We start from the raw sequence: 21,962 nt of genomic DNA, 5'->3' as shown, positions 1-21,962 counted from the left end.
TTTGTACTTGTATGTCCTTTTATACTTCTACTTGTACCAATGTCAGTCAAAATAACTGTCACCTGTTACTATAAAAAGTACAACACTTAGTACAATATTGAGTATTTGTACTTGCGTATTTCCATTTTATGCTACTTTGTACATCTACTTTTACAAATGCCAGTCAATAACTTTCACCTGTTACTAGGAAAAACTGCATTTTACTAAAGTAAAACACTTAGTACAATATTGAGTATTTGTACTTGTGCATTTTCATTTTAGGCTACTTTACTCCTATTTTCACTAGTGTCAGTCAAAATAACCATCACCTGTTACATCAAGTAAGTGTAATCATCCAATACTCAACTTGTACTTTTTATATACAGTCTATGCTTTTACTCAACAAATGACTTGCTACAGATTGCAAATTATAAATATATAAACACATTTTTACTCCACTAAATTTCATAGGAAAACATTTTGCAGGACTTTTGCTTGTCATATTGCTACCCTCTTTGGTCAACCACTATTAAGCAAATTGGCCCCAAGTACATTGCTTAAATGCTTAGTTACATGCCAGCACTGGAGGACATGAATACAAAGGTTGTCATAATAGAGGGGATACTGAATACTACTTTAATACTTACTGTTCAAATTAAAAGCACAAGCAGGTAATACAATAATGTAGGCTATTCTATCCTGTTCTATTTAATTTATGTAATAATTGTACAACTGCAAGAGCTCCATAACAGTATGCATCTGGGAAAAACATAAGTACATTTGTAAAAACCAAGTCAAATAAGACATCTTCATTCAGTATTGTGCTTGAGTATTTGTTACAATTTCTCATTGTCTTTATTGTCCTTGAGAGTTAACATGTAACCCTTCACTGCCACTGGCTACACCTAACTGCTTGCTATTCCAGATAACTTAAGTTAAAAACTTCATCTGCAAAACTTCATCTGTTCTTATTAAAAGTGATTGCAATAGAACATTTTGAAAGAGTAGAAATACAAAATTTATTTTCACAAATTACTGTACAAAAACAAAATGTAGGCAACAAGCAGACAAAAATTGGCATTGTACTAGGAAAATCCTACAGTTAGAGATAATTTAGAATGTATTATAACTGAATCTAATTAGAGTATAATAAAACTTGTTCACCATAAAAATAGCAATATTCCACCTCAACATGAAGACGCTAAAACAGGACAGTCTGCTCTGTCTCCCACATTAAGTGACAGGGAGCTAATAACAATGCCTCTTCTGTATCACATTCTGATAGTTTATCCAGTTTAGAAATCTTTCTGAAGATCTGAAAGGAGAAAAGAAAATTGATTACATGAAATAAGAGACTTGTTAAAAGTCACTCTGCCTTCATTTCATCTAGTAAGAATAAAACGTACCACTTTTTCTGAGAATTTCGCCTTTCCATGCACGAGCCATTCCATCCAGAAACTGATCAAAGTATTTCACGTACTTTGCCAGGCTGGTTCTTTTGTAATCTGGGAAGAAAAATATTCTGTGAGCTGAAACAGATGATTTAGAATAAAATAAAAGTCCATGGGTTTTCACTGGTGGTTAGGGTTTCTTTTTATCAAGGGTTTAAAGTGACGCAAGATTAAATGTGATTTCGCATTAGGTTAAAAGCTCATGCAATTTACATTTTTCCACACGTTCTCACGCCATACATTAATTTTCTCATGCAATTAAAAAAACAAATGTATAACTGATAACGTCAACTTGCGAAGCTGATGCGACACCGGCATATGCCATGATAGCGAGTTGCAGCCAGTTTGGGATAGAGAGGTGACGTAGCTGGGAGACTTTTGCAATATGATCAAAAAACTGAAGCGCAAACCTGCTCTGTTTGGGGACTGTGAGCTGTACTTTTTTGGAGGTGCTGAAGTTAGTGTGTGGATTTGTAGGGAAACAAAAACATTTCCGCCATAAATTGGTGCAGAAATTTTCACCAGAATGCAGGAAATTAAGTGTTTGACGCTCAAAATGTTCATATAATTCAGCATTGGAGATTTCACAAGAAATAGTGTTAAAATCTTGTCTCGATCTCATGAATCCAATATCGTGTCTCATCTCATGACACTGCTACTACGGGAACAAGAATTCGGTGATTCTTATCCTATTCACTCTTATGAAGAGTAGACAGGAGGCCTCACATGTGCTCAGCACCTGCCACATGTTTAAATTGGTGTCATTTCATGGTCAATGTACCACATTAGCCTTATTTTGAGACATCAAAAAACTTGCCAGATTACTTCGTGTTGGCCTACTTATAATTTCCAAGACTTGGGTGTGATACAATAACCCTGAAATTCAGATTTCACCTCTGATCTTTCGTCTCTCTGCTGCATCCTTCTCGTTTTCCTTTTCCTTGATGTCCTCTGACTTCTCTTCCTCTTCGCCTGTCCTGGGCCGATCCAGCTCCTCACAAATCAGACTAAAAAGTAAATAGTTAAATAACCTTAGCTCTGACCAGTATCAAACACTGCACACAACAGAGACATTAAAATTATCGCTTACCTGATTGTGGGCACAGCAAAAGGATCAAACGTATCTAATTCTTTGAGGTCCATGGGAACCGAAATGCGCCCTGGCCAAAGTTCAAAAGAGATAAGTCACACTGAAACTCTGTCAGTGGTGTAGTATTCACCATGCCATCATCATTACATCTCATAAGGTCTATGCTCACCTGTTTTGGGGTGGACACTGAAGGGGCTCTTCAGCAAATGGTTCACACCTTTACTGACATTCACATCGAGACGTGGGTAACAATACTGCAGCATGATTTCTTTCTCAAAGTGTTGGCCCTTTTTGGCAGTGCCCTGTAGAAAGAATGATTATATCATGTGTGTTTATCATAAGCCATCTTGCTGTAATGTTTTAAAAATCTATTAAAATGGTTAAACATATGCCATGTTATGTAATGCGAGCAGAATTACGAACCTGTTTCCTAATGGCTTGTTCCTTGATCAGTTTCCAGCGGGTCTCGGGTTTCTTCTCATTCTGGAAGTCCTGCTGCAATTCTTTTCTTACATGTGAGCACAGCGTTAAGGTCAAGACCAGGTAGTTTCACAGAGGTTTCTGCATAGTGAAAAATTTTTATTACCTTTAAAAGAAAAATTTATAATATTCTCCTTTGAATCACATCTAAGACAAAGAAATTGTTGTTTTCCATTGGCTACAAGTTCTACTGCATGTGTTCATGTAGTATTTTGTGAAAAGGATATCTTCCGGCATGAGTCCCAGCACTTTGTCTACAGATTCCTTGCGGCCCAGTATGTCCTGGTCCTGCAGTGCGTAGCGGGGAAAGTATCGCTCCACCGCTGCCAAAGACTCCCTGATGATTAGAAGTACAGACTCTTAAACAAACATCAACAGAACAACAGTTACAGCTTCAAACTGACCTTCACTAAGAAAATCATCTTACCTAATGAAAGGATGAATTGGATCTGTCAACACAACTTTTTTCAACGTCTCTTCACCTCCCTATAAAAACAGCAGTGAATACAACATCAAAATAAATAACATTGTTCTTATTGGTTTTCTACATACAAGTCAGACTACTAATGTACCCAGTTTTTTTTTAAATGTTCAAATTATAGCCAATAAATAAAGTATTGGATAAAGTATTTATCCTTCTGAAAATATATCCTGTTGGAAGGAAAGAAAATGCATGATTATTCTGGTGTAGGCCTGCAACAAACGACTTATTTTATTATTTATTCAATCAATTAATAGCTTGATCTTTAAAATAACACACAAAAATTCTTGTTCAGATTTCTGAAACTGGAACCAGGGAATTGGTTTGACATTTTTGCTTGAAAAATGACGTGAAACAAATAATTATCAGAATGGCTGCCAATTAATTTTCTGTTGATTGACTATTAATGGTATAATTGTTGCAACTTCCTGTCATACTAAGCACTACACTCACATCCAATACCTGTTAAATATATATCAAACTAATAAAGTTGACTAATAACAGTTTTGACTATAGTTTGACTGATACTTGATTTTTAAGTCTGATACCAATATAAACATTTGTGAGTTATGATAATGAAATATCTGATATTAAACATAAACAATAAGGATCCCTGACATTTAGGTACAAAAGAATTTAGAGTTTTAAAACCTGTCAGTACTCTCTGATTGATAAGTTAGGTTATGGAGACAGTTTTACAATTACCATTTGCTTTTTTTGTACTGTAATTTTGTGTTATTTATCAGCCATCACACGCAGATACTAATTCTGAGATAAGACGGCCAATTAATTGGTCAGGCACTAGTCTGTACTACTTAACAGAAACACACTGATTCACAGAAATCTGCTGCTAATAAATACAGCTGTCCCAGTCGTCTACCAAAATCTAAAATACTGTTACCTTAACCAGGCTGAGGTATTCTGCAACTGCAGAGCGTGCTGCTACAGACAGCTTCCTGGCAGCTTCATCACACACCCAGCAATGTACTCCTCTTCTGCCAGAATAAACCCACAGAAGGTGCTGGAAACCAAAGTCATCTAGAATATCACATAAATCACAAAGACTGTTTGTGTGATGATACTTTTGCTGAAAATAATAAAAAATAAATAAATCGAAAACAAAATCAGCAGATGCTTGACACAAAATCGATGACAAACAAACCTCTAAGAGCTCTGTCCAGGATGCGAACGGCGATGGTCATCAGGGTCCAGCACTTGGAGCAAATGTCTGCAGCACTAAAATTAGAGTTTGTGTTATATCAGTGAAGTTAGACTGTTAGGATATGCTGAATCACTAAATTAATTTACCTGCAACAACTTCTGACATCATCATAATCGGTCATATCAATATCAAACACCAGCTCCTTCTCCAGGGCCTGGAAGGTCCCTGACTTCACTGTGTTGTGTTGATTGGGCTGTGGGGAATAAAACAGATTACAGCTTCAAACTGACCCCATCACCTTATACCAAACTTTATCCATGTCTGCAGGGGGACACAAAAAAATCCCTGACAGCAAAGTGGATTCATTCAGTCTCACCCTATGACTGTATACTGCTCCAATGTCAATCTTGTAAGGGTTCATCTTCTGCATTTCCTTCTCCAGCTCGCTCTGTGTGCTGAACGACTGGTAGCGGACGTAGATGTCATCTTTGAGTGTGAAGGAGAACTCTCGATTCTGAAAGTAGTTCTTCTGCACTGAGGTTGAAGAAATAACACATTAGTCACACGCATTACTGTTGTCGGCTCTTTCACTTATAGGGGAATTCTGGACACCATGTTGAAAAAGACTGAACAAACAAGACTCCAGTTATTTAGCATGCTAACACTCGTTTTGGCTATCTTTCCTGGCCTGACTAAGTCAATCAGGATACTCACCTCCTCCATAGTTTAGCCAGCGATAATACTGGGAGAAGGGGAACAGACGTCGGTAGTACAGCGGTAATAGGTCCGGCAGACAAGACGAGTCATAATCTGAGGACGGCATCACCTGACAGTTTACTAACAGCTCCGGTACCGTTGTAAAAGTATGTTAACTTGTCACCAAGACGCTAGCTTGATACCGCTACAAGCTGATAGTTTAGTGTGTTGTCTTACACCGAGAGCAGCGCGGGAAAACGCTTAAGGAAAGGGAGCGAACCAATGAGACAAGGTTGAGACAATGACGTCATCAAAACGCGGAACTGTGTCCGTGAATATACAGTATATTTTTCCCAAATTAGCTTATCTGTTACATCAACTAGCAGCAACTAGAAGTAAAGCAACATAGCTACGAGAAATTGCTGCAGATTACTGCGCGAAGGCTTTGCTGACGTTCATTGACTCAACCTTGTAATAATCGTCCTAGCACCAGAGAGAAGGCAGAAGTGTCGCCGGGAGGTGAGAGGATCATGGGAGGTGTAGTATATTACGTGTAGTACATTTAACTTCAATCAGTGAAGTTAAAAATGATAGATAAATAAATAAAGAGCTAATACATAAAATAATATAGTTTACGTGAAATGGAGATAGGGGTTTTCTTTGCTTAGAGATTCAAAATAAATATAATGATGATAATAATAAAAGAAATACATGAATGAAACACAACTAAGGAGAATGACTATAATATAAACTTTTTTACAATAATAAAATTTAGTGAATACATTTCCATATATCATTTAAACTCATAGATCGGCTGTGTATTTGGGGGAAATCTTCAAGACTCTAGCTTTATGTTGTAAATGACTTGTAAATGAGTTCCCGAAATCTTACAGTACTTTTCCTGCTAAGTAGAATCAGCACAAATAAAAATGTTTGAGAGAAGTATTCTCTTCAACTCCAGCAACAAAAATATTACTGGATCCTGTTAACTGCGTTTGATTTCATGGCTCTGTTTGGATTGTAATTTTTTTTGTCCACCTTTAGAGGGCAGTCCCGTCACATGAGAAAATTGACAGGGTTGCTATGCTCAGGCAACCTCAGCTCAGGAAACGTGATGGTAATGGTCATTATTGCAGTTAAATGGTAGCCTACTCTTCATTTCGTAAGGCTACAGTAAGAACATGAAAACAGCCAAATTAAAAGTAAAAATCTCACATGAGGTCAATAGCACACAGATACACTCAGGAAAGGACACTTCCCTCATCAGATGGCCTGGGATGCAGGGTCCTTTTTGGCTCAATTGGTCTAATTTATGCTATCCCCTCTTCAGTCAGATACAGTTTTAGGTACATGTAATTTGCAAGGACAGCCTTTGGTCTGACATTTGAAAACTTGACCCTTTTAAGACAAAAAGGGACAGGGGAGGTACCCCCTTTTGTCCTACCCACTAGTCTGGATGATTCACACAGTCTAGTGGAAACTTTGATTGCTTAGTGGAAATGTGGTTTTACTGTTGTATTTCAATCCGGAGTCTCAAACGGCACCTGACTGAAGTGGTGCTGTTCACATAAAAGGTTGAGGGCTGTGCAACAATAAGAGCTCTTCCCAGTTATTGTACTTCTGATATAAAATATCAGGCACCTTTTGCACTGTGGCTGTACATTAAATAAGGAATATTTATTCTGTCTCCTCTCCTGACTTGTCCATTGTTGTCATTAGAACCTTTCTCTATAATTTATTTCCATGCATTTTCATTCCGTCTTCTATTCACACAAAATGGAAATTTGACAGAATGTAAATGTCAAGACATTTAATCCTTTTTAAATTCAGTGCCACAGCCATCAGATGTATTAAATCAAAAGTCAAATCAAAAGAGTAACCTTAACATACAGCATGTGTAATGTAGGTTTGAAGCTTTTAAGATACACAATATATTATTATTATTAGCAACCCATTTAATCCATTTAGTTGTTTCACAATTGTCAGACAGGTGGATGCTGAGAGTGAGCACTGCCATCCACCACTGCAATTACCCAGCTGTTAGCATAATATGCTAAATGATGTAAGATCCGTGTGCACTAGATTAATGGTAATGAACTAGTTTCTCCTTTGCATCATCACTGAACTGTGCCACATTCAAGGTGCAATTAATTGACAAGCAATTCCAATACATTTCCACTTGATGATTGCACTTGTGTTTATGGTAATATTCTTTAATCATACCCTGATTTACATAATGTAAAAGCTCTCAACTACATCTTACTTGAATTATGTAAATTCTCTTGCTGCAAGCCATAGGGATGTGATGTTTTTTTAGGAGAGCTGTCTTAGTAATAATTTGAAATGGACTTCGGATTGAAATTTTGGTGCAAATTTATGCACATTAATGCTCATAACCTAAAGCATTACTTGCCATTTCTAAAATGTTTGCTTTTCCTCCATTGTGCATATAGATATGTAACCAGACATCACACACTAGTATAGCAGATACTTTCAGTAGTGTGTATGATAAATCTAGGTCAGACAGTCGTCAGGTGCCCATGGAGCATGTTGGCCAGCACCATAGGTCATCATGTTAGCTGTACACAAGGAGTCATAGTTTGGGGATGATGTAAAAGTCACAGCATTTTCAGATGTGCCACTTGTCACCTTCCATCAGTAAAACAGTTGTGACACATATGTTAGTAGAAATCCTCTGCAGAGATGCTGATCTCGTGATTCAAAAGGCCCAAGACATGTTAACCTTTCCACTCTTTTTCAGTCCCATCAGGAATGTCAATACAGAGTGTCCTTTTAGGAATAGTTGGATATTTTGCAAGATTTGCTGTCTTTCTACTCTCATGTCTGACTGTTTTACATACTGTTTGTGACACACATAGAGCTGAAAGGGAGCATGAGGGAGTGAAGCACGAAGTGCAGGTAGGTGGGTGTAAGTGTTTGCATGTTATTAGTGTATGGTGTACATGCGTGTGAGCGGAGCAAACACAGCACAAAGATAGAAATCTCAATGAAGCAAAACAGAGAGGTTTACCATTTACCTTGTTTCTCTTTGCAACAGGCAGCAGGTGCAATTGACGTCCCCGGTGAGAGCTTCATGCTATACATTAATGGCATCAAAGAGCCATCTGTGACAGTTGAGCAGTTGTTTACGTATATGTTCTGCAGAAATAGCCACGCTCTACTTACTCTGCAAATGGCTGACACTCTTGAATTCTGTTACACTTCAGATTGATGAAGCCATCTGTCATCTATTTGGGTTTGGGAGGCAGTGCTCAGCCCTGCGTGTTGCATACACACATGTAGACACAAAGTCAGTCATATGTTTCATTTAAAAATAATCATCATGCCTTTTTCCCACAGTTGGTAGGAAGAATACACACGCACACACACACACTAACAAAGATATTAGAAAGACGTTAGACAACTTTTAGAGCAAAGTCTGATGAGCTGGATTTCTGTGTCCTCCTCTGAACCATCTCATAGACACTGTCATTTCATCATATGACCTAAAAATCACTGAAGCTGGAGAAAGACATGACCTTTCAACTGAGATACTACAAGCACAGACAACCAGTTGTACTATTGACAGTCAAGACAGATAACATGAGGTACTTTCTGATAACGTCTGGCCATGTAACTATATATACTATATGCACACACCTGCACAGATAATGCTCACATAAGAAACAACATTGCTATTAACATTTACATTAACCAGATTCTCCAGTGAGGTTGTAGAAATATTTGAGTATTAGTTTCTGTTGCAGCTGTGAACAAAATTAGATTAGCGCCCAGAGACACATTAGGTTTTCCTTTCCATGAGAGCATAAAAATCCCCTTTAACTTCTGCACTCACATAGTCAACAGGTCCTTAGTGTTTACTTAAAGGAATAGTTCAACATTTTGTGAAATACGCATTTTTGCTTTCTTTTCCGAGAGTTCAATGAGAAGAACTAACTTCCTGGAGTCACCACTGGTTGCCTCATAACCTATGACTTTAACGAGATTAAACAGATATAATGTTTAAATGTTATTTAGTAAGCTTTAAATGTGCTAGTAGAGAGTTTTTATACAGTTAAACAAATCCAACCTAACTGTTTTCCCTTGCTCGCAGTCTTTATGCTAAGCTAAGCTAACAATCCACTAATTGTTAAAATATTTCAGTCTGGACCAGACTGACATCCCAGAGCCATAAGATATTTGAAGAAGTATTAAGAGCCTTTACTTTAAGTAAAATGACTTATACAATACAAAAATACTCTGTTACAAGTAAAAGTCCTGCATTGAAAAATGTTACTTCAGTCAAAGTATGTAAGTATAATCAGGAAAATGTACTTAAAGTATTAAAAGTAAAAGTATTCATTGCAGAAAAATGTCTCCATATAATTATATTATTATAATTATAATTATTACTCATGCATTAATGTGTAAGTACCATTTTACTGTTGTAGTTGCAGAGGTGGAGCAAATTTTTTAACTATTTTTATTATGGATTAACCTGCTGGTTATTTTAAGCCTAATCAATAGATTGATTTGTAAAACTTGAGAAAATATTGAGAAAAGGCGTCCTAATGTCTGAGAACCTGAAGTGACACCTTAACAATGCTTAAAAAACAGTCCAAACCCAAAAGCTATTCTTTAATTTACTGTAGCCTAATATTTAATAAATGATATCACAATGATCATTAGAAGGTAAAGGCATCAAATCCTTACATTTGAGAAGCTGGAACTATCCATCCATCCATCCATCATCAACCGCTTATCCTGCGTATGGGTCTAGAGCCAATCCCAGCTGACATCGGGGCGAAAGGCGGGGTACACCAGCACCAACAACCAGTCACACTCACATTCACACCTAATGAAATTTAAATTATTATCAAAATAGTTGCCAATTAATATTCAATTGATTAAATGTTCTGCTTTTTCAGCTTGTATGCTATAGCCTATACTGTTGGGTTTAATTTATAGCAAAACATCATATTTTTTAAGCTCTGCATATGCTTTGTGTGCAAAAATGCAAATATGCAAATCAAATAACTACAGCTGTAAAATAAATCTAGTGGATTAAAAAGTAGGCCTACAGCATTTCCCTCTGAAATTAAGCAAAGTAGAAGTATAAAGTAACATAGAATGGAAATACTATCAAATATAAGTAAGCGTAATATACAGAAAGTACAGCTCTTGAGTAAATGTATTTGTTACATTCCACCTGCTAAAATCCGGGCTGTTGCCCAGCAGTTCACCATCCACCATTACCTACCACCAAATATATATATATATCAGGAGGAGACCTCGTGCACTGCCCTCCTCCTCCAGCTCGCGCACTGCACAGCGCTCATTGGTTGGCGCGACAATATAAAGTTCCGCAGTGATTTTCTTCATCGACTCCTTTGCTGCTTCACACGTTGACAGACTGACTGAGCAGGAGGGAGAACACAGCCTGTCACCGAGAGGATTTACGAAACTTCATCGATACTATTTCCACTCTGATTTCTTTTTTAGTCCTCTACTCTTCCTCACCATGAAGGAAAGGAGACTCACGCAGCCGTTTGTAGCGAGGTGTAAACTCGTGTTGGTCGGGGACGTCCAATGCGGTAAAACAGCGATGTTACAAGTCTTGGCCAAGGACTGCTATCCAGAGGTACCAGCATTTCTGGACAACGTCTTACTGTCTACAGCTATAATTCTAATGTATTCTGATTAGGGGGGGCTCATGTTTGTGCAATTCAGTTTTCCCCTCGAGGGAGAATAAATATGACTTTAATTAAGTCTTTAATTGTAGTCTTGTTAAGGACTACAAGACCAGACAACGTGTTAGAGACCTACAGCAACTTATGCCAGTTATATTCAATTTAATTGGAAAGTATCATTTGTTATATTTTATATTATATATATATTTTTAAAACTCCCATGGTGCCTTATTGTAAAACTATAGCATTGCATTACATGTGTTGTAAAGGATATTATATTATTTTTAGTATTGTATTAGTTTCTTTAGTAATTTAGACAGACTGTATTATACAAAATCCTTCCAGTTTGGGAATAATACTAGTCGATGAGCATTGTAATGTTTGAGCTCTGCTAAGCCTAATTGATTGACTCAATTACTGCTAATGTGTACTAATTTATTGTATTAGGAAAAATACAATGCTTGTGATTGTCTTTCATTTTTTATAATCATATATTTAATAGGTCTACTTGTTGGTCAGACTGTAAGTCCGTTGCTGTTAACATGTGATGGACATTTGTTCTTGTTTTGCATGATGCTCCCTAAACCTTTTCCTTTATTGTCCATTTCTAGACTTACGTCCCCACTGTGTTTGAGAACTACACTGCCTGTCTGGAGCTTGAAGACCAGCGTGTTGAGCTCAGCCTTTGGGACACATCGGGTGAGGATGCTATTTCTTTCTTTTCTTTTTTTGCCCACAGTTTAATAAAACTGACTATTACTCAAAGGACAAGGCTGTGACGTCCCCTCCCTTGACTTACTGAAACTCCCAAGGCTTTCACGGTCCATGTTTGTGCTTTAGCAATGAGTTAAGTAGTTTCATTCCTGTATTCATGGGGTGATCTGTGGAACTTGTTTACCTTCCCAACAACACAGCCAGACTGGAGTCGGGTAAGAACTGTAAATGAAGCTCCATTTTTTTCATTGTTGTACAAATAGTGTTGTTTCTGTTTACCCAGACATCACTGACTATCCTGTTTTGACCTTTCACAAGTGTGAAATCTGTTGCAAGAGCTTCCTTGGTGGGTTGGTGCCGGCAATGATCGATAGGCCTGGGCAACTAGTCTGCCTGAACAACTGGGCCCCCAAAACGACAGTTTTGCACTGAAAGTCATATGCTAAAATTTAAAAAAGACCCAATCAAAGACAAACAGACAGACAAACAGTGAGAAACTCAACCATGCTATTACCAGGAATATAAAATCCCTACGGCTACCAAGTTTGGTTTGATCCTAAACTTTAGTGTAATATGTACAATTTTGAAAATACAACTTTTACTACAGTATTATTGGAGCTTTGAGCTGTTAATGTTATCGTTAGTTCAACTAGGGCTGCAACTAATAATTATTTTCATTATCGATTGGTCTACCAGGATCATTTTTGTATCATCGATTCATCATTTTGTCTAAAAAATGTAAGAAAGTTGTGAAAAAGCAGATTATCATTTTCTAAAGCCTAAATTGCCATCTTATAACACACTTATAACCACACTTGCCAACGCTTTGTGCCCCTGGTACTACTTTTGGAAGTTCATGCCCCTGATACTCTATGCCTCTGACCTCCAACCTGTCGACGAATTCAAGTAAACAAAGTAAAAGTAAACATTTTCTATCCAGTAAAGTTTGTTTTAATACTTTATAAAAAAAAATTATAACAAAGGTTAAAACAAAAGTAGGGGAATAATTTGGGACTCCCAAAATGAGACACATTTTTCAGTCACCTTTATCATAAATAAAAGCCAGAGTTGCAACGATTAGTCGATTAATCAATTAGTTGATCGACAAAAAAATGTGTTTCTGGTTCCAGCTCTTTAAACATGAGAATTTGATGCTTTTCTCTGTTTTATTTAAACTGCATATCTTTGGGTTTTGGACTGTTGGGTGAACTAAATAAGACATTTAAGACGGTACCATGACCTCTCGGGAAACTGAAGATGGACATTTTACACAAATTTCAAACAATTCATTGATTAATTGAGCAATAATCAGCAGATTATTCGAAAAAATAAAATTGTTAGTTGCAGCTCTAATACATAAAGTTCAGAGAACCATTAGTGTAACTCCTCTTGGTTTTGGATCTAAAATGTCTGAAATGTTTGAGACCATTTTCAGTGAATGTTATGATAATATCTTGTGACCCGTGGGCCTACTGACATAATTACCATAAACCTATAGAAAAAGTATGTAAATATGATCAATAAGAAAAAGCCACCCGCTCCAGTATATAGATTCATTACATAACAACATTGGCTGAGGCATTGTGTTCAGAGGAAGTTGAGCAGTGCCAGTTGGCCTGCAGAGGGGTTGTTTCGCAGGGGAGAGGGGGATGCCTCGTCCATGCAGGGGGTGGAAGTCTCTGAGAGAGTGGGCAAGAGTGTGTGTGTATGTGTGTATGTGTGTGTCCTGTCTTACTATGTGTGCAACTGTGTGTATGGCGTACAGTCGCTGTGAACAGAAGGCACAAGCGAGGGATACTGAGAGAAAAGATATGCATGACCTCCTCACTGCCTTATGGTGTGTGCTGCCTAAAAAAAAAAGAAGGCCTTATGTAACTAAAACCAGCTCTGAACTAATGTAGGTTTGTGTGTTTATCTCCCACGGAGTAAAAACTTTCTGGACAGTCACCCTTTCCAGAGGAAACATTGCATAAGACCTTTTTACATTTGCAACACACACAAACAAACAATTCTTGTCACTCATTATGTTTCTTTCCATTCTTATCTTTATATAAAACAATGTGAGCTTCAGCTAAAGATTATTTTTATTACTGATTAATTTGCAATTGTTCTTATTGCTTGTAAGAGAGTTTCTTGAAGCCGAGCTGGCATCTTTAAATGTCTTGTTTTGTCTTTCCAACAGCCTGAAACTCAAAGATATTCTGTTTAAAATCACACAAGATAAAGAATAGAAGAAAATATTTACAATTTAGAAGCTGAAACTAGAGAATGTTTTTTTCCTTAAAAAATTACTTAAAATGATCGATCGGTAATTAAAATGCATTTCCCGGCGATCGACTACTTGAATAATCGACCGTTTCAGCTGTAATAACGTTGCTCCAGGTGTCTTATTCTAAGGCAACATACAAAACAGATGTTTCACCTCACTTCTATGTACCACAAGGTTTCTCCATCCATCCATCCATCTTCATCCGCTTATCCGGGATCGCGGGGACAAGGTTTCTCACAGTAAAAAAATAAAATCCCAATTCATGTTGCATCATTTAATTAGACATACACAGTGTTATCTCATCTTTTGGAGGAAGAGTCCTTCCAGTTGCTTTCTTTCTTTCTTGGAGAGCATAGAGGTCAGTTTCAATGAGTCAACATATGTTTGCTCAACTGGAAGGGTTGTTTGTATGTGTATGTGCGTGTTTGTGTGTCCAGGCAGGGGGCTGCTAATGTGTGGGAGGTGGTGGGTGCTAGAAGTTGTATCCTCTTTAGATATCTCTGCCTCCTCTTTCTCAAGCCTTACATCACCCTAGATAGTTATGTGACGGGCGCTTTGATTCCCACAAAAAAAAAATGTTATTGATAGATTTTAGTTGTATAAGTTGTCCTACTTTGCAGATTTAAGTTGAAGATGCAGGCTGTCTGAGTAAACCAGAAGGGGCTTGCATGGCAGTGCTTTTTGTCAGGAGACTGTCAAATTCATCAACATAACACGATTGTTAGTTCCGGTAGAAGCTTATTAAAAGTATCAATTCCAGATATAATTATACCCTCTCATATTTGGAAGGAAATCTTGGTGCACGCTTGGCCCCTGAGGACAGGAGTAGGAAATTAAATCTTAGTGTTGCTGTGGGGGTGAGTGATTAGCTGGCAGAGGGAAGACAATAGAGAGCGGACATCCTGTCTGTTTTTAGCACAGGAGCCTTCCTGAGGGTTAAAAAAACATACAGCTGTGCTGTTTATGGAAATGTAAGGAAAATATGTTTCCTTCACACCATAATTCATATTCTCATAACCAAGGTGTCGTATTTATGAGACAACAATCAGACTGTCTGAGTGAGGTGATGAATAATGTATGTTATCATTTTGAGGGCTGGTTTCTTAGTGGCTCAGTAGAGTAAGTGGTTGAAAATGTTGGAAAGGAAAATTAATAATTAATATAACTTTATATGACTGCAGTTCCATGGTCATTACACTGATTTACTTCACATTTTGTACATGTCATCCTTGCACAATTCTGTAATATTCTCCAACATAATTTACATATTGACCAGAAATTATGACTATAATCAGCCGATCAGGGTTCAGCACATATTGATTGGGCAGTTGGCAGGCAACCCGCCGAGACTCCAGGAAGTTGTTGTGCCTGGTCAAGAAATAGTCTGAAGATACAGCTTCTAACCTACCGTAAAATGGCAGATTTTGTTAACTCTATCTATGTTTCCTCCTTTTTCCAGTCTTTGTGCTAAGACAGGCTGACCAGCTAATCCCCTAATCTAACGCAAATGAGCGTTTCCCAAAAGGTCAAACATTAGCTTTCGAGCAATACTTTTCATTTCTTCAATGATTTATCTTTTGTTGATACAAACTTAATTTAACAGACATAGATTAAAATTGCCTTATTTTGCTCAGACATATTATTAAGGCCCTATGAAATCCATTTTTTTTTTTTTTTCAAAATTACGTGTTTTCCATTTTAATTTGTCTAAATTCTGTGTTTTACAATTTAAGCACATTTTGTCTTAAAGATCAGAAAGAGTGAGTAAACATGTGGTGGATGAAGAAAATTTCAACAAGTCAATAAGAAAATATAAAAAATGTGATCAGTATCAAAGCATTTGATGTAGCCTATCAAACGAAATGTGCATATAGAAATGTTCAAATGTATGTGAAACAATTTATGGGGACAATTTACAATGAATGTATTATTGCAATACTTGTACTGTGAATACCTATTAAATAGGTATTACTTAATTACTGATCATTTCTTTTAATATCAGACTCCGCCCAGTACAGCCACAAAGTCTTATGAGCTCCCGTCTTGCATCTGCCTGCGTTTTGCACTTTTGAGAGTTTGTTGAAGTGATGAGCTCTTGCTAGCTTTCTGACTTCGATATGACGGCGTGTGTGGGTCCGCCATCAGTGAAACCAACACAGAGAGCAGAGTAGGGAAACTGGGTGCTTATGAATGATACATAAATGACACCAAATCATAGCAGTATAGCTTTTGTGTTTGTTTGGTTTTACAGCCGATTCCATTTTTATTATCAAATTCCGCTATTACGTACGCATTTACCGCATCGCAGAAATCATTGTTCCCTATAGTATATATTTTGGCACTTTGTCTGATACTGAACATGCAAATCAAACAGGAAATCATGGAAAGAGTATTCTGTTGTGATAATTTAGCTTCACAGGACATCTGGTGTTTTTGTACTCAAATAAAAGTTTTGTAAAGTTTGCTATTGACTAATATTGGAAAGATGGGTGCAGAGTTGCACTGCCTATGACTCACTGAGTTAGTTTACTTTACTGGAAGAATTCCTCTCAGTGGGAAGACATCAAGCTTAGTGAAATTATTTGCTCTTTTATCAGTTTGGCAGGGGTGTATGTGACTGTTTGTGTTTGTAATGTGTGAAAGTGAGGAGGATGATTGTGATAGAACATTTTAATAGTGTCAGCTGGATTCACACCGTAGAGAGAGATCCTTTGTTTCTGTTTGCTGACAAGAGGAAACTTTACTAAAAGTTCTCTTTTTCAGAGTTGTTGGTTTAAGGCACGTGCATACCTTCTTGATCCACATGTTAATAAAGTTGTATGCTGTTGTCTATATAAGACATTCCTGTGTGTGTGTCCTGACTTTACTCTGTCTCCTCAGGTTCTCCATACTATGACAACGTCAGACCCCTCTGCTACAGCGACTCAGATGCCGTGCTCTTATGCTTTGACATCAGCCGACCAGACACAGTAGACAGTGCGCTGAAGAAGGTATTAAGATGATTAACTGCTGTAGTGCTAACATGACAGGCTGACAACACACAATAATCTGCAGTCCCCCATGTTCACTCTTTATGATTTACCACACATGACACCTGTTTCTCTTCCCCTTGCAGTGGAAAGCAGAGATCCAGGACTTCTGTCCCAGCACACGGATCCTGCTAATAGGCTGCAAGACAGACCTGCGCACAGATGTATGCACGCGCATGGAGCTGTCCAATCAGAAACAGACTCCCATCTCCCATGAACAGGTTTGTTCCATGACTACTGTTTTCTTCCTCTCTGTGTCTATTTAGGTTTCTGTCTCCTGTCTAGTCTGGGTATTCATAGAAATCTTCCTTTGTTTTAATCTACATTAGCTTATACTCAGTTTTACATGCTTTTTCGTCCCTTCACATTGTAGGGTTCGTCCTTGGCCAAGCAGCTTGGAGCAGAGGCGTACCTGGAGTGCTCAGCGTTCACATCAGAGAAGAGCATCCACAGTGTTTTCCGTACTGCGGCTCTGGCCTGCATGAACAAACTCCAGCCTTCCACTAAACCAAGCCCTGTCCGCCGTCTCTCCAAGAGACTCCTACACCTGCCCAGCAAGACAGAGCTCCTCTCCTCCACCTTCAGCAAGGACAAGTCCAAGAGCTGCTCCATCATGTGAATCCTGTAAGCAAGGGGACCAGCAGACTGCAGATGGTTCAACAGGGGTCCAGGGTGTGCAAGGGAAAGAGAGCAATGGTGTGGATTTCTACAAAGCGTCTCTCTCCTTTGCAGCAACCCCCCCAATCTCCTTGTCAACCACTTAAAAAATAGGTCGCTACACTCTCTATATTCAACTCTGGCACTGAACTTCTGATCATGAGGTGTCACCAGCACACAGCGCAGAGATGGAGTGAAAAAATATTTGACGTTACACTATTTCTGATCATTTAAATACACCTGTAAGTGAGCATAACAGGCACTGTTAGATTCCTCACATAAAGATTGCTGTGAGGGATTCAGCCTAAATAAGGTCAGTGCCTCCTCTTTTCTACTGGGAAAGTGGTTGTAAACACTGCATTTGATTTGCATTACCCTGATGAGAATATGAAATTCTGATAGCGGCGCCCTTTCCAATCCATCTCTTTATCTGAATGTCTCTTTAAGGTCACGATACGAGCTGAGTGACGAGATGAAATGTAAAATCTGACACTGACAGGCAGTGGTATCTACAGAAATGCAGCTCTGGGAATTTAAAATAGCAGCCCCTTGAAGAAATTATTCACCTGCCGACCCCATCACAGTATTTCATTTGGAAATTAAAGCTGACAGTGGAGAAAAGAGGAGAGAGAAGGGAGGGATTTGGCAAGCAAGAGCATTCATTTGCAAAGGCAGTGGGAGGACGAACTGAGAGCAACATCTGAAGGAGCTGCAATGTGACTCAGCACTCACATGAACCACAAAGCAGTCCAGGGTGGAACGTGTGACAAAAACAAACACAAAAGCCTCGGCCATGGCCACCAAGACTGTCTGAGCATGTTTCTGTCAGAGCCCCGTTCATCACCCATCACCACAGCAGTCTTAATTGTTCAGTGTCATTAGCCATACGGCTGATGTAACATTAATGATGCATCATCTCACTGTTCCCTGCCACTTTAAGAGCTGCTTAATGGAAACAGTTTTTGATACATGGTCTTTAAAAAGGTAAAACAAAAAATGTAAAATATGTCAGCCAAACTGGATGGATTTACTTTAATGTACCAAAAGGAGTCTTACAAATCCTATTTGTTTTTGAATCCTCTGTCTCACAGGCTACATCCACACTACAATGTATTCGTTTTAAAACGCAGACCTTTTGCTATGTTTGCACCTCCCATTCAGACTAAAACAGCGAAGACCTTAAAAGACTTTAAAAACAATGACGCACACACTCACGTTTGGCTTGTCATGCAGAGCAAAAACACAATCTCTGGTGTGGTTCTTCATCTGTAGTAGTACTGTCCTCTTTCTCTTAAGTCTTCTGCAACTGCAGAGTAGAAAACTGGCTTCATGTTTACACCAGCACGCACATGCCCAAAGGTATGTGAATGGTCACTAGATTTACGTTTTCAGTTGTTTTAATATAGATGGAGATAACTCTGAAACGCAGCTAAAACTGTTGGTGTGAACGGAGATCGTTTTCATTTTAAAACTTGTGGATGTAGCCAAAGTGTGACAAAAGGTCCGTGCTGCAGGTTTTAAAGAGAAATAGTCCTCAACTTTGAACTTTGGACTGTGAACATGTTATCTGTGCCTGCTCACCATGCTTTCTACAAGCCAGGTTGAGCTGAATTTTTGTGCCCAGCTGCTGCCATTTCCAGCCAGGACAACTGCATTGATACACCCTGAGAAGGTTGAATTGAATCATGTAAACAGGCTGGTCCTGTCTGGAGATTTTGTTTTCTTTCCTCTTTTTATGCTTTAAAATATTTGGATTTAAAATTTTCAGCTTCCCTAAAAAGAATTCTTGACATTTTTTTGGGGATGTTTCTACTTGCTTGTGGCCGTTTTTGGTAGGTTTTTTTTGTAGCTGTTGATGTTCTTGAATTTACTTGAGTCTTCTGGCGTTAGCTGCTGTTGACAGCTGAGCTAATGGAGGAATTGATGGTTGTGGGTTCTGCACCGAGAAGCCCGGAGTCCTCTGGATGTACAGAACAGTTGCACGTTTTGCCTAGCAATAGTGTGAGCAGGGGGCAGTCCTGAGCGGGGATTCTTCCTCACGGAGAGAGGGGAGGGATGGCTCTCCGAGAGGGCACCTCACCTTTTTTTATGTGTAGCATTAGACAGAAGCCACTGCAAAGGTGACGGACGGCTGGACGTTTCAGGTAGCAGCGGCCTGGTCATGATCTCTACCTGGTTTTAAAGACCCCAAAGCTGCCACGACTGGGTTGTTGGAAACGACAGCATGCCATCTAAAACACGTCTCTGTAGCTCTGCTTCAGTCATTATTTCACTTCTCTTCCTGCCTGGTGCATTGTGCTTTCCGATACAAGCTCCATTTGGTGTCAATAGACATCCGTCATTTCACAGTTTCTCTCTTGCTCGTTTTTTGACAGACAGACTTGTTTTGTTGTACATACCCTTCCCAATAAAACTGTTTATTTGATATCCCCAAAAAGAATGTTACTGAAGCAAAACAAAATGTTTATGTCAAGTTGCTTGTTATGGCTTAAGTTATTGACTGAATTCTGTATTTGTTATTGTCATGCTACTTTCTTTAAGTCTTTATTTAAATAAATATGTCTGAAGTTCATTTACAAGTCAGTGTTTACTTCCGTGCCACCCGTGCTACAGGCGGTCGTAGAGCCACTGCAGAGAGGAGCAGGACTGAAAATGTTTGAAAATCCCTGCATTAAAATGAGACCTTAGACCTTTGATAGTTTATTGATTACTTATTATGAAGAAATAGTCATATAAGATTAAAGAAACTGTGGAAAAACAGTATAAATTGTGTATATTAGATGCTGCATACTTTAACACAATATAAATAACATGGGAGAACAGTTTCATCTATACTCATGTCCATTTAAGTTAGTTTTTTATATTTCTGTATATTTATTCACATCTCACACACAGCGCTTTGCCACTGTATCAAATAATAAATATATATAAAAATTCAAGGCTCCCTGAGATAAGGAAAGACTGATAGCTTGGCAGCACATTGTCTATTTAGTCTTAAGAGAGAATGATATTTTTTTTCTCAGGTCAAGGGCACAGTAGTTGGCACGATACAGATATTTGTTCCACTGTATGTCTTAAAGAAAGGCCAACTGATTTAACCTACAGTATAATTCCTGGTGGTTATTAACTGAACCTCTACAAAATAAAATAAATGGCACCAGCTTTAGCTCAGTTTTAAAATCAAGTGCAGTCAAGTTTGTACAGATTTCTGAACATCAAACTGAACTTTTCTATTCAGTATCTAAAGACCGTGGGGCCTATGAAACTAAAAAATAGATGATGATTTCAGCTTCACAGTATAGTGTCAAAACAAGCCTGTGGATGTTATACCACTGAAGCATGAACACAGCCTTTAGGGGATCAACCCTTCCCCCAACAAACAAACACACATGTCCAATGTCACATACATAATGTTACATACAGGATTAGTTTTGAAAACTTGCCACCGTTTTATTGAAAAGGGGGGTTTGTTGTTGGATACAATGTTCTCCTACTTGAGCAGCCCATGATTAGCTACTTGTAAATCCTTCACTAAGTTTATGTGTAAAGTCCTTCTTACGGTCTTTAACCTGTAGTCAAACCAGTGATTTACTAAACTTTGTCGCACCTTTAGTTATAGAAACAGCAAGTCACTGTAGCGTCACAAGCTAGCTCCAAAAATAACATTTTTAGGAGGGAAAATTATATATGAATTATAAATGAACTGCCTATCAGTAAGGGTGACTTTGCTCTATTCATAGCTAAATATGGAAAAAGTAATTCCCAGTTATCATTATTAAACAGCATTTTGTTGGTGTGTCAGGAAGTGTTGACCATATTTTACCTATTTTATTCGTCAATCTAAATGGGCAACGTAACGTTAGCCAAGCAGCAAGCTAACGTTAGTTCTGTCACTTGGCAAGTTCAGTTAGCTAACAGTATGCAGCAGTTACACCTGGGTTATCGGGTGTAAATATTTAACATTAACAACTAATCTAGTAAAACTAATTCAGTAATGTCAGTCTCCATTTAGTTAACAATCCAATCCATTTTTTTTTATATAGCACATTTTAAAAACCAGGTTACAAAGTGCTGCACAAGGAATAAAACATAAAACACATATTAAAACACATAAAGCACATAAAAACATAGACAACACACAAACAAATGGTTCATAAACAATAGAAAGGCAAAAAAAGAAGACCACACAGCTCTCATGCTGGGTTAAAAGCATAGACTATACATAAAAAAGTCAGTTTTCAGACAGGATTTAAAAGCTTCGAGG

General features: G+C 38.1%; 2 protein-coding genes across 2 annotated transcripts; one reads left to right on the top strand and one right to left on the bottom strand.

The window, feature by feature from the left end:
* Window positions 1-973: 973 nt before the first annotated feature.
* prim1 (DNA primase subunit 1) lies at window positions 974-5,585 on the bottom strand. Its single transcript, XM_038722154.1, has 13 exons — window positions 5,358-5,585; window positions 5,020-5,177; window positions 4,790-4,896; window positions 4,644-4,717; window positions 4,383-4,519; window positions 3,428-3,486; window positions 3,228-3,337; window positions 2,944-3,035; window positions 2,690-2,822; window positions 2,521-2,590; window positions 2,325-2,437; window positions 1,386-1,484; window positions 974-1,294 (listed from the first exon to the last, which is right to left on the bottom strand). The coding sequence occupies exons 1-13, from the start codon at window positions 5,464-5,466 to the stop codon at window positions 1,275-1,277; spliced, it is 1,281 nt and encodes a 426-aa protein (XP_038578082.1). The 5' UTR covers window positions 5,467-5,585; the 3' UTR covers window positions 974-1,274.
* A 5,106-nt stretch (window positions 5,586-10,691) lies between these two features.
* Window positions 10,692-20,271, top strand: LOC119905291 (rho-related GTP-binding protein Rho6-like). The gene is made up of 5 exons (XM_038722159.1): window positions 10,692-10,980; window positions 11,641-11,728; window positions 16,893-17,002; window positions 17,128-17,262; window positions 17,415-20,271. Exons 1-5 carry the CDS (start codon window positions 10,861-10,863, stop codon window positions 17,658-17,660), a joined length of 699 nt encoding a protein of 232 aa, XP_038578087.1. The 5' UTR covers window positions 10,692-10,860; the 3' UTR covers window positions 17,661-20,271.
* The last annotated feature ends 1,691 nt before the right edge of the window (window positions 20,272-21,962 follow it).

Source organism: Micropterus salmoides, unplaced genomic scaffold, assembly GCF_014851395.1.
Source record: "Micropterus salmoides isolate LMB-PRFRI ecotype aquatic unplaced genomic scaffold, ASM1485139v1 Ms_hic_scaffold_16, whole genome shotgun sequence".
In the NCBI taxonomy this organism is placed as follows: Eukaryota; Metazoa; Chordata; class Actinopteri; order Centrarchiformes; family Centrarchidae; genus Micropterus; species Micropterus salmoides.
This window is presented reverse-complemented; position numbering and strand designations above follow the sequence as displayed.

Bases quoted from the DNA above. Each gene is read 5' to 3' on its own strand.
- LOC119905291 (XM_038722159.1), top strand. From the start codon at position 10,861: ATGAAGGAAAGGAGACTCACGCAGCCGTTTGTAGCGAGGTGTAAACTC. The intron at 10,981-11,640 runs GTACCAGCATTT...GTCCATTTCTAG, and splicing joins CCAAGGACTGCTATCCAGAG to ACTTACGTCCCCACTGTGTT. The intron at 17,263-17,414 runs GTTTGTTCCATG...TTCACATTGTAG, and splicing joins CTCCCATCTCCCATGAACAG to GGTTCGTCCTTGGCCAAGCA.
- prim1 (XM_038722154.1), bottom strand. From the start codon at position 5,466: ATGCCGTCCTCAGATTATGACTCGTCTTGTCTGCCGGACCTATTACCG. The intron at 4,520-4,643 runs GTTTGTTTGTCA...GTGATATTCTAG, and splicing joins CCTGGACAGAGCTCTTAGAG to ATGACTTTGGTTTCCAGCAC. The intron at 2,438-2,520 runs GTAAGCGATAAT...TTTACTTTTTAG, and splicing joins TTTGCTGTGCCCACAATCAG to TCTGATTTGTGAGGAGCTGG.